Source organism: Globicephala melas, chromosome 11 (genome assembly GCF_963455315.2).
Source record: "Globicephala melas chromosome 11, mGloMel1.2, whole genome shotgun sequence".
Classification (NCBI taxonomy): domain Eukaryota; kingdom Metazoa; phylum Chordata; class Mammalia; order Artiodactyla; family Delphinidae; genus Globicephala; species Globicephala melas.
The window spans coordinates 83395728-83409063 of NC_083324.2; the positions used below are offsets into that span (position 1 = coordinate 83395728).

At 37.9% G+C, this 13336-nt stretch overlaps 1 protein-coding gene across 1 annotated transcript in view; it reads left to right on the forward strand.

Annotated features, from left to right (window-relative positions):
- The window catches only part of DCDC2 (doublecortin domain containing 2), a 155518-nt gene that overhangs the window by 41102 nt on the left and 101080 nt on the right, over nt 1–13336 (forward strand). Inside the window, exons 3-5 of the mRNA XM_030881182.2 lie at nt 7093–7169; nt 7302–7433; nt 11896–12042. Coding sequence (XP_030737042.1) covers nt 7093–7169; nt 7302–7433; nt 11896–12042 — 356 coding nt within the window. The remainder of the gene's footprint in view (nt 1–7092; nt 7170–7301; nt 7434–11895; nt 12043–13336) is intronic.

Genomic DNA, 13336 nt, shown 5'->3' on the forward strand with positions numbered 1-13336 from the left:
GGAGTTCCATAAATTATACTGATATGATCATGTAAAGAATAGTTGGCAGGTAGCAGTGAAGGGGAGAGAAACTTGGGTGGTCTTGAGAAGATACTGGAACCACTGAATAAGCCTGGTCTAGATATGCCTATATTTATAAATGTTTACAGATATTCAGTTGTATATAATTCAAGAAAGCTCTTACTTAAATGGGTACAAATATGTGTCTACTATTTCTGCTAGTGGCCAATTTCTGTCTTGGGCAACATTAGCAGTAGGAATGAACCCTGCACTGGGAATCAGAAGTGGACTCATGTGACTGCTTCTTTGCTTACTGTGTGACCTTGAGGGGTGGAGAGGCTCATCTTTTCCTTTCTATACAACTGGAATAATACTAACCTTATAATATTATTTTGAGGAATAAACATCACTATAAGTGTGAAAGCATTTTATAAATTCTGTTGTGTTTTACAATTGTAAACTTATTTGAAAATAACTAACATAAAGATATTACAAAAAGTCAAGGTAACATGTGGAAAGTGTTTGATACAATTCTGGGCATGGTATGTGCTCAAAAACATTGGTCCAGTTTTATTTAATTAAAGTACTTACTGAAGACGTATACACACACACACACACACACACACACACACACATATACACACACAATGGGATATTACTCAGCCATAAAAAAGACTGAAATAATGCCATTTACAGCAACATGGATGGACCTAGAGATTATCATATTAAGTGGTTATCATATTAAGTCAGACAGAGAAAGATGAATATCATATGATATCACTTATATGTGAAATCCAAAGATAAAATGATACAAATGAACATATTTACAAAACAGAAATAGACTCACAGACATAGAAAACAAAGTTATGGTTACCATAGAGGAGAGGAGGGTAAACAAATTAGGAGTTTGGGATTAACATACACACACTACTATCAACAAGGACCTACTGTATAGCACAAGGAACTATACTCAATATTTTATAATAACCTGTAATGGAAAGGAATCTGAAAAAGTATCTATCTATCTATCTATCTATGAATCACTTTGCTGTACACTTGAAGCTAACACAGCATTGTAAATTAACTATACTTTAATGAAAAAAAAGTATTTACTGAGTGAATTCTATGTCCAAAGCGCCAAAGTGCCATGAATGGATTCTTTGAGTTATAGATGAGGCTCGTTACTAAAAAAAATAAAAGAGAGATGCAGTCCATGAAAATATTGATAACATAAGGGGAATATCTTATACCTATGAAAAATGTTGTATGGAGATTCAGACAAAATGATATGGAATTTCTGAGGAGAATTATATCCAGATGAGTGGAGGGTAGGCGATAGAATAGTGAGAAATGAGGTTAGAGTGTGAAAAGATGGGGCCAGATCAGATGTGATCTCAAATACCCAAGTCCAGGACATGTGGACTTCATCTGAAGGCAGTGAAGGAAAATAGAGTTGAAGGCTCTTTGTGTAGGTTGGGCTATATTTTGCAAATAAGTAGCTTCAGTATGTTTTTTTCCTAAATGCCTAAGTCTATCATATATGGACAGTTACAAAAACGTGATTTTTTAAAAAAAATTTATTTATTTTGTTTATTTTTGGCTGCATTGGGTCTTCATTGCAGTGCGCGGGCTTTCTCTAGTTGCGGTGAGCAGGGGGCTACTCTTCGCTGCGGTGTGCGGGTTTCTCGTTGCGGTGGCTTCTCTTGTTGTGGAGCACGGGCTGTAGGTGCCTGGGCTTCAGTAGTTGTGACTCACGGCCTCAGCAGTTGTGACGCATGGGCTTAGTTGCTCTGCGGCATGTGGGATCTTCCCGGACCAGGGCTCAAACCCATGTCCCCTGCATTGGCAGGCGGATTCTTAACCACTGCGCCACCAGGGAAGCCCATGTGATTTTTTTTAAAAAAGCAATTTAAAATTGAATTTTTAAAATGTATCAGGAGTTTTTACAAGAGATCAGTGGTCATTAGATTTTCATGATGGTGTTGTTTAACGGCATCATTTCCTCAGGTTCTTAGACCGACTTTGGTTTACTTGGCCTAGGGTTTCAAGAGGTGGTGAGTGCTGAGATTTGAGGCCGGTAGACCTGAAGCATTCAGCCTTAGCAGCCCCAGAGAATGGTATTGCCACTTCATTAATTAGTTCATGGAGCATCCCTTTGGGCTAGTTTAGCAGGATTATCTATTTTTACAGAGCAAGAAAATGAGGTGTGAGGTGTTGTTGAATTGGCAATCAGTCCTGGAGTTCAGAATTTCAGACCTTTAGTCAGTTCCTCAGTTTGTAGATCTTGTACTTATTAATCCAAATATGTATTTTCACAACAACAATTTTAGTTTCATTGAGTTTATTTTTTTAAATAAAAATTCATGTTTTTAAGTCATGCAGGTTTTACCTTGAATTTGACCCAGCTGTGATATTGTCCAAGTGTCACGTGGAATTTGTGAACTTGAGTTAAATTATATACTTAGACTTGTCAAATTCACATAACATTTTTTTTGTTTGTTGTTGGGTTTTGTTTGTTTGTTTGTTTTTTGGTATAGCCATCTGTGACATAAACACAATCTAAATAAGATACCAGAGGCAGAGTGATATATTGAAAGGTGCATGTGATTTATATTCAAAGACCTGGCTCATCCCATTCTAGCAGAGTGAACATGCTTAAGTCACTTTTGCCCTCTTTGACTTTGAAATGTTTCCAAGAAAAATGTTAGCCAAATATTTAATCTATCTATCTATCCATCCAGCTGTCTAATTTCTACTCAGGGAGTGACTCCTCTCTGATTCACCAGGCTAACCTACTTCTCAATATCCAAATAAACTGGGTTTTCCAAGACAACGTTGAACCCAGTGCAGAATCAAGGTAAGAGGTCAGCTGTAAGCATGTTCTGCTTTTGCCTGGTGGTGGTTCCCTCACTAACTGACAAAGCCAGCCGGGAGTATGATCTCTGCTGAGTCCACAATGAATGTTCAAGTTTTGCATTGATGCCTTTTCAGTCGATTTGGTTCCATAGTCACAGATTACACCTAACACTGGTCAGGATGCTCACCAGCAAGACACTCCTGGTACACAGGTGTCTGAGTGGGAGTACCTCATACTCAATCCTTTGGGGTCCATCCCTCCATAACCAGGTGTGTTGATACTTAACATTATTCTCATATTTCAAACATTATTTATTCTCAAAGGGCAAGGGAAAGTGTACAGCCTAATAAGAAAATGTACGTGTTTTAAAAATATATTCTAATTGATTATTATGTTTCCCATATCTAAGCCACAGTGTCTCTAGATTAGCACCAAGTGACCAAGTGACCAACACTTAATCTCTGATAAGGACTCTGGGAAAGCTCCCCTTATATGTAGTTGATTTGTTTAATTCTTTTGTGATTTAAGTTATTATTTAAAATGCCAATTAGAGGGCTTCCCTGGTGGCATAGTGGTTGAGAATCCACCTGCCAATGCAGGGGACACGGATTCGAGCCCTGGTCCGGGAAGATCCCACATGCCGTGGAGCAGCTAAACCCATTTGCCACAACTACTGAGCCTGCGCTCTAGAGCCCACGAGCCACAACTACTGAGCCCGTGTTCCACAACTACTGAAACCCGTGCGCCTAGAGCCCGTGCTCCACAACAAGAGAAGCCACTGCAATGCGAAGCCCGTGCACCACAACGAAGAGCAGCCCCCGCTCGCTGCAACTAGAGAAAGCCCGTGCACAGCAATGAAGACCCAATGCAGTCAAAAATAAATTTATTTAAAAAAAAAACCAATTAGAAAAATGCATTTTTAATGAAAAATGGTATTTTTGCCCCTCAAAAGTCCTAATTGTTTTATACAATGGTCTTACATTTTTTTTTCAGTTCAAACATATTACTTGGATTATTTTTTCAAATTCTTTTATTAGTATATCTGGAAACAGACTGATTTAGTTATTTTAACTAAAATGACTCAAAGAAATATATATTTAGGATTAATCTTCAGTTCAGCTGGTTAATCATGAATATTTGGAGAGTATTTTTGTCATACTGAATGAGGAAAACAACTTATTCAAGACAGATGGTTTAATTTAATTCAAGCAACAACTTACAGACTCAGAATAAAGTTATATAATTATTTAAAAAATCATCTATTTGTGAATTTCTATATATAATAACTATAGACATGTATGCGCTAAAGAAAAATAGCATATATCAGGCAGCTCAACAGGAGTTTCCAAGTTATTTGTTTGTCTAATGTATTCACCTTCATCTTTAATTCAACAATCTAACAGTGTATTAAGCAATCAAGTTTGGAAGGAAAGACATTTGAAAAAATAACATTTGGTATGACGTATGTGCTCAGTACATTACTAGTTAATATTGAGGGTAACTACAAAGTAACAGTAGGGACAATAAATTAAAAACCAGATAAGTAAAATGTACAATGTGATAGATGATGGTAAGTGCTATTAAAAAAACCAAAAAGGCAGGGAAGGGCAATAGAGAACCAGGGATGTGGCAGAAGCTTTAAGTTCAGTGGCCAGGGAGTCAGTATTAAGAGGTGGGGAGGATTTCACGAAGCAGATACTATCAGCATAGATGCAGAATCAGAAAGGCCTGTCCTTCACACAGGCAAAGACTCATTTGCAGTTAAACAAGCTGAGCCTTAAGAAGAAGCAAATCTGCTGGGAGAGGGATTTGTAGTCATCCAGGGTGCTATAAACTACAACCCTGGCCACAAAACTTTATTCCTTGGAAATCGAATCTATTTTCTTATGCTATAGTATGAACTAAATAAATTAAGGGACCCTTGGGATCAATCAAGAGTAAGCTTGCAATACATTCCATTAAACTGAAAAAACTGCCTCTTCTTTATTTCAGCAAATTCTCAATTCTAATAATTTATTCTACAGAAATGCTTACATATTTATGCAAATAGATATTTACGAGGAAACCTATCATGGCATTATTTGCAACAGCAAAATTTAGAAACAACCAACAGGATTGTCACTGAGGGACAGGTTAAATAAATTATGGCACATCCATGGTGTGGAATATACACAGCTATTACCAAGAATGAAGCAACCCTTACTATAACTACCAGTATGGAACAACTGCCATGGTAATTGTTAAATGAAAAAAGCAAGGTGCAGAAGAATGGGTACAGCAGGTTATCCCTGTGTTTAAAAATTACTTGTATAAAATGTTCACGTAAGACAATATGTATATGTAGGTATAGGCTGCCTTTGAATGAATATTGCTAATTCTGGTTGCAGCTTTGTGGTTGGGGGACAGGAATGGGAAAGAGTCTTCCTTTTCACTGTATGCTCCATTTTACCACTTGAATATTGGTCAGGTGCATGTATTATCTGTTAAACTTTTTTTTTAAAGAAGTCAACATCACTGCAAATATTAGCTTAGGGCCAAGAATCTCTGGGTTTAAAATGCAAAAAAAAATTATTGTGATTGATTAAAAATTTTTTACTCTAAATTAGAGTCTCTTTTAATTAAATTTCAATAAACATTTATTGTTCAACTAGCAGGCATTGCCAAGTGTTGTTTTAGGCACTGGAGAGTCAAGAAGAATTCTACCCCTTGTTCTTCTCAAAATGGCATAATTTGATTGAAGAGAGAGTCACATGAATTATTTAGGGTTCATATTTATCTCTAAAATAACTACCAGAGTGCAAAGCAAATAGTGGTTCACTTGTATGGACAACCCTGCCCCTTAGTATGTGTGATTTTAGGCAAATTAATTAATTAAGCTCCAGTTTCTTCATTTGTAAAATGGGGTTAAATAGTAAGTACTTATTCAGGGCATAGTTTTGATGATTAATGGAGGAAGGTAGGCTGGTTTGACCTGAACTCACAACTAGGGGCTGGGGAGGAAGGAGTGTTAGTGGGAGATGAGGGAACCAAGGAAACAGTGGTTGGTCATGGGGGTCCTTGTAGGCCAAGCTTAAGAGTTGGGATATATCTTTCAGTGGAAACCAGATAGCAGAAGACTGAGGAGAGGATAGGGTGGGAGGAATTAGGAAGAGGAATGATGAAGAGGAGAGAAAGGGCCAAAGGGTCAAGGGAGAAATTGAAGACACCAGATGGGGGTGAAGGGTCCTAGCTATTTAATGGAACAAGTAGAGGCAGCAGGGGATAAAGTCAAGATGGGGGCTTAGCTTTGTAAAGGGATAAGGATCCTTCTCCTGAGACAGGCAGCAAAGGAGAAAAGTGGTGAAGATGTAGATGAAGTGGGTTATGGAGGGAAGGGAGGTTGAAAGCCTTCATGCCTGTTGGCCTTTATTTTCTTGAAGTTTGGAGGGAAATGATGTGCTGAGAGTGAGTGTGCCTGGAGTGTGATTTTAGGATTTAGGATGAAAGGTAGGGATTTGGACCGTTCACTGTGGGAAATGTAAGAAGTTGTTGATTTGGGAGGAGGACAGGGTTGGCTGATGCCAAAGCCTTGCCTCAGGCCAAGGTGCCCGAGGGGCCATGTGGTTCTCGGTACAACAGCCTGGACCCTGGAAGCAAAAGGAGCTGGAAAGATGACCAGACCTACCCAGATGCAAGGGGTTCGGGAATGGAGGGTGGTGGTCAGAGTCTGGCTGGTGGACAGAGGAAGAAGTGAAGTCGAGAAAAGTTGATGAAGTCAGTCTCAAGAAAATAGGATGGGGTCAAGTGCCTGGTGGGGACCCAGAAACTCTAGGCAGCAGGCGGGTGAGGAGGGATGACCAAACACTGTGTTGTGGCTGGAGGGGGAGGACCCTTGGGAGTTCAAGATTTTATAGGATTATTTTATTTTTGTTTTACAGAAAGTAATTGCTTAACGAAGTTGCCTTAAAATTCTCATAATAGCTCAACAGTTTCTGTTGTTGGCACAGATCATGAGCAGTATGCCCAGGGCTTAAGTGAAATTTTTCTTGAGAGCTCTGTTAAGGCAACATGCCATCTATAGAGGGTGAGCCCAGAGTGTTTATGTAAGTGGAAAAAAAACAAGGTTTTAACAAAGGCAGCACAGGTCTCAGCCAGTTCCCTGGAAACCTGTAATTTTTCCTCATAGGGGGAAAAAAAAAGCACTCGGTGCTTTGTGTTTCATAAGCTTGGTGATTTGTAATTCTTTGCTTTTGAAGGTAAAACCAGTAATCCACAGCAGGATCAACGTGTCAGCTCGCTTTAGAAAACCGCTTCTGGAACCCTGCGCTATCTTGTAAGTTGGAGCCCTTTACATTTTGACTTAAAATTGATGTGGTGGTTTCCTTTTGGGTTGGGATTTATTTTGTAGTTTTAAAGGCATAACTGTGTCCAACGGTTTGGCTCACTGGCTTTTCTTTTTTCCCAGCTTGATTGCAAATGGAGACCTTATAAACCCAGCTTCTAGACTCCTCATCCCTAGAAAAGCCTTGAATCAGTGGGATCATGTACTACAAATGGTCACGGAAAAAATAACTCTGAGGAGTGGGGCTGTCCACAGGTATGTCAAAGTAATCTTGCAAGTGGATGGGTTTCAGAATTGCTGAGGAAATTCCCAAGAGGCTCTGGAGTCACTGGTCCCTAGATTTGAATTTCAGCTCACCAGTTAGGCTCTATATGCCTCAGTTTCTCTATCTGTAAAATGGGTATATAATCGTTCATACCTTGTAGAGTTGTTTTAGGAGGGAGTTAATCCATATAAAGAGCTTGGAACAGTACTTGGCACATAGTAACTTCTCAACAAATACTAACTGTTTATATTCTTTGGCACATAGAGCACATCAACAAATACTATTTTTTCTTTTGATTTACAGCGAATAGGCAAGCATCAGCATTGCTTTATTTGAGAAGGACTTTTTTTTTTTTTTTTTTTGAGTGAGCCAGCTTCTTGACTCTTAAATAACTGTCCTTTTCTTTAGGAGATATTTATAATTATCTGATGGTCCAAATTATTTGCCTCAGGTAAAAAACTCAGACATCAGGAGGTATTAGTGTGTTTAGGAAGGAGGCAAGTTAGAGAGGATAATTAAGTGGGGTTGCCTAAACCTGAGAAATCAAAAACATTTTTCTCAAGTTCTAATATTTAAGTGAAGATTAAAATCATGGCTTTTAAGTTGTGAAGCCTATGAAACTGTACCTTGACGGAGGCTCACTTATTTATTATCTCATAGGTGGGAAGGTTACAAATAATATAGACATGTACAGAGATTATATATAATATGTGACACACAAATGTTTGAAATCCAATGAAGAGTTTTCTGGTAGTTATTCTTGGATATTATCCTCACCCAGTCTCTCTAACATACTCCCCTGGTAGAGAACACTATAGAAATATAGGGTAAAATAAGCTCTCAGATGGTTGTACGTTTTTCAGTTAAATGTGGGTACAGATTAATGTATGCATATTTACATATATTAGTATATATAGTTTCACAACCATTGTGATTTTAAATATAATTGTTTTAATTGAAAGTGTAATACTTCACATGCGGTAAAAAATTCAAATAGGACAAGAATATAAATAAAAACTATTTCTCCCACCTCAGGTTCCCCAGTCTTTCTTTCCAGTACTTTTCTGCATCATTGCAGGATGGAAACTGGAATTCATAGAAACACAAATGGGAACACACACACACATGAATAAATATGTAAATACACCTTGCTTTTTTTCCCTGTAACAAAAAATCTTGGACAGTTTTCTTATCAGCACAAATAGGTCTATCTTACTGTGTTTAACGATTACAAAATATTCCATTTTATGGGTGTACCTTAATCTATTTAACAGTCTCCTCTTGATGGAAATTTCGGTCATTTTCAGCCTTTTGCTATTACAGTACATATTTTTGTATCTAAGCAGAGTTTATTAAGAGATGAAAGTGTAGAAGTTGAATTGCTGTATCAAGTGGTGAATGCTGTTAAATTTTGATAGATACTGCCAACTGTCTTCCAAAGAGTCTGTACTAATTTACCAAAAGTGCATGAGAGGGCCTGTTTTTCATGCTCTCATCTATACTATAAAACTAACAAACATTTTGTCTTGGTAAAAGTAGTATTTCATTGTTTCTTGAATTTTATTTATTTAATATACTACACCACCACCACCACTGATCATTTCTTGTGTGTGAGTCATTATTCCAAGTGTTTTACATTTTTAACTTAATTAACTCATCAACCCTATGAGGTGACTAGTTCTATTATTCTCTTTTAATAGACATGAAACATGAGACATAGAGGGGGAAATTTACTTGCCCAAGATTATTCAGGTAATGAGTAGAAGGGCTGGAATTCAAACCTAGTAGGTAGTCTGCTCCAGAGCCTGTGCTGTTAACTACCAAGCTAGTCTGTAAATAAATGCCATACATTTATGTCCCATTATATATGAATGAACATATTTATTACATATGAATATGAATATATATCTCTCATGGCCTTTGCACATTTATTTTATTGATTTATAGGGACTCTTTATATATTACAGAAATTAGCCCTTTCTCATATATGAGTTTTAAATATGTTTTCATATTTAAATATGTTTAAATATGTTTCCAATTTGTATTTTTATAACTCTTTATGTTTCTTTTTGCACACAGATATGATGAATTTTGATGCAGTCAAATTTTCAATCTTTCATTATGATCATTAGGTTCTATGATTAGCTTAGATCTTCTTCACTCTGAGATTATAAAAATATTCTCCCATGTTTCAGTCTTTCAACTTTTAAATTTCATTTAAACCTTTGATCCTTTTGGACTTCATTTTGGCATCAGGCGTAAAGGCAGATCTCAACAGTTATACACTGATATTTTTTAAAAGATATATAGTTTTGTCTTTTGACACATACATAGATGTAAACCCACTCCATAAATAATATGAACCACCACAAAGATACATACACACAATTGCATGCCCAGATACACCTGTTCATACATATATTGATATGAACAAATGGATACATAGAAATAAAATACATTCCAGAACAAATACAGAAATGAGAATATAGTTATATGTCCTCTGAACACCTGAATACTTGGAGAGGCTTAATTCTTACTGTAATGCCAGACATGAATGAGATTTGGTTGCTGCTCACTTGGGACACGCCTACCCTCCCTTAACGGAACAGAGCAGGAAGGGTTGGACCCTCCCTGTGCATCAGTATATATATCAAAAGCATCCCACACAAATTGGTTCAACTCCTTGTTTATGATTCTTGTGCTTTGTAGCAAAGTAAGAAAGCAGGTCAACAAGAGTCATATAAAAGAAGGCTCAAATCACAGGCTAGAATTTATTCAGTATCTTTTACCTACCTGTTGAGGAAACCAGTCAAATTTTGGCTGTTTCCAGAGTCACAGCTTGGCTGCCTTTTAATTTCTAGCTATAAAAGTTAACTACTGGACTTCCCTGGTGGCGCAGTGGTTGAGAGTCCGCCTGCCGATGCAGGGGACACGGATTCGTGCCCCGGTCCGGGAAGATCCCACATGCGGCGGAGCAGCTGGGCCCGTGAGCCATGGCCTCTGAGCCTGCGCGTCCGGAGCCTGTGCTCCGCAACGGGAGAGGCCACAACAGTGAGAGGCCCGCGTACCGCAAAAAAAAAAAAAAAAAGTTAACTACTGATTCAGATCTTCCTATTTTGAAGGAAAATGAAAGAAGAAGAATAACTGGATCTAGGCCAGTTGTTCTCAACCAGGGCAATTTTGCCACTAGGGGATGCTTGCAGTGTCCGGAGCCATAGGGAATAGGGGCAGCTACCCTCTACCATCTAGTAGGTAGAGGCCAAAGGTGCTGTTGACTTCTTACAATTCCCAGGACAGCCTCCCCACCTCTCCTACAATTATCAGGTCCAGAATGTCAATAATGTTCAGCAACCCTGGTGTAGGTCAAGGTAGGAAATGCAGATATCTGGGTTAAGTGTTGGTATTTAGACTTTGAGGGATAGAATTACATTACAAAGAAAGACTTTAGCATCTTTATACCAACTCAGTACTAACACATTTTAGGGGGTTTGGTGGCTGTTTTTGTTTTACTCTTGACTCCATATGATATGGCCATTTACATAATCAGTAAACAAGTAGACAGGTCAATGGCAACTATCACTGCCCTTAATTATATAATATAAGAAGTCTGAGAATCTTAAAAGTTATTATCTTAAAACCCTTCCAGTTACTAACTCTTTTGTTTACCACCTTCAAAGACATGCCTTGTCTTTGCGGTGTAGTTTTCTAATAGTCTGTTTTTTCTTGTTCTTTAAACAAGTTCTGTGGACACTTTAAATCGTTTAGCAGAGTTATCACTGTTCTTTTAATAAGTAACATATTGTAGTTTGCGGCAGCAGTTTTACAGTAAAGGGAAGTTCTTGTGAAATCCCTTGATTCTGGGAAGATGAGGGAAGGCAAAAGAAAAAAGAAAGGAAGCATGAACGCTATGCAGTTCTGCATCATTAATACTAGCAATGGGTTCTTTTACCGACTGCCCTCTCACTTCTTGTTTTCTGACCCAGTTCTGTGTGCTTGGATGTAAAGTTTTGGCTGAGGGCTGCTCTTGCATGGAATGCAGTAAGTGGCTTGTCAACCTGACCAATGCATTAAGAAAATGAATTTTAAAGGTGCTCACAGAATATAAGTAGAAGAATCAAACTTCAGTGGAAGGCGAGCTTCATTTAAAGCACAACGTTCTCTACAAGTTAATTCTTTCCCTCTAAAATCTAAATAGGGCAGCAATAGGGGATCATTATGTTAGATTGTCAGGTTTCTTGGGATGAAACACTGTACAGCTAGAGAGTAACTGCATCTGCATTACAGCAATGGCATTTAGCTGAGTCTAATGACTTTGAAGCATTTATAATTCAGTAATTAACCTAGTAACGAATGAGCCAACTTAAGAACAGAGTTTTTAATTGACTCTGTGATTTTAAGCAGTTCTTGCAATGCTTGTTAAAATTTTAATCGCTGGCATTCATATTTTGGCAGACTTTATACTTTAGAAGGAAAACTGATTGAGAGTGGGGCAGAGTTGGAGAATGGGCAGTTTTACGTGGCTGTCGGCAGAGATAAGTTTAAGAAATTGCCTTACAGTGAATTACTTTTTGACAAGTCAACGATGAGAAGGTCTTATGGGTAAGTTTGCATCCTCATTCACTTCTCACATTTTAATTATCACTTGAAATAGCATTGAGTCTTATGCTGACCACTGGTCTATTTTATAGAATCTTGTTTATCAGTTAAAATGGAAAGCATGTATGAAATAAATTGATCGGTGTTTATTTTGCCATGATTGGAGATTGAGAACTATTGCATGAAAATATAATTTTGAGGAATCCATGATAGACTATATAGTATTGTTTTACCATTCACTTACGAATTTATAATGAAGACTTATTTTTGTGAAAAAGATAAGAGGGCAGTAAGCTTCTAAACAGCATACGTTATTAGAAGTTTTAATAGCATCTTAACTGGTTAGCTAGACGGAATAACTTTTCAGGTGGTGCGTAGAGAAACTTCTAAAGGTCATTAAAAATGAATATTTTCTACTTAAAAAAATAAAAACAGTAAAATATAAAAATGATATAGTTCCTTTTGTACAAATAAGTAGAATGGCTGGGTGTGTAATTATTACATGCAGAATTTTAAAGATTACACTATTAACTACACACAGTGCACAGTGGACCATTTTCCTCTATGAGATGTCATATATTTGTGAAGAATGCCTTATTTCAGCCCAGTGGATGTACGCCGAGGCATGCATTTTCATGAAGAGCCCCAGCCCTGGATGCAGGGACCGTTTGGCTTGCTCATGTTGCGCTGCAATCCATCTCTGCTGCTTTTCTGTGTCCACTGTGCTAGAAAACTGACTTTTTGTAGTTGTCCTCTGCTAGGGTGGGTGATTTGTGGCCGAGATAGAGCAGAATGTCACCAATTTGTTCTCCATTAATTTGCAATCTGTGTAGCTTGATGGAGAGGCTAGCCAAGGGTTTCATAAGGAATAGATGAAATGGAATTTCAGGGGTGGTGTTTGAAGTATGCAGGCAGACTTACTGCTAACCATCCTTACCCATCCATGAAATCAAATCCTTCACAACCTTTGCTAAACAATACTGGGTTAGGCTGCTGGGCGTTGCAGTACACACTGCAGTAAGAGCTTGTACTTGATGGCAGTGAGAAAACTAGCTCATGGTGGCCTTTCTCAGACAGATTAGTAAGATTTACCTTTATCTCTGTGGCCTCCTTATTTTCAGAGAGGGTTAGGTTTCACGATGGGTTGGGTTTTAAGATGGATCTTTTCCTATAATAGAAACATCTGGGAAATAACTTACTCTTAGAGCTGAAGAGAATTTTTTACTTTTTGGTCAGAATGACTGGTTTAGAAACTCCCTGAATAGACATTCCAGTGTTTTACTATTCTATGCTTCTA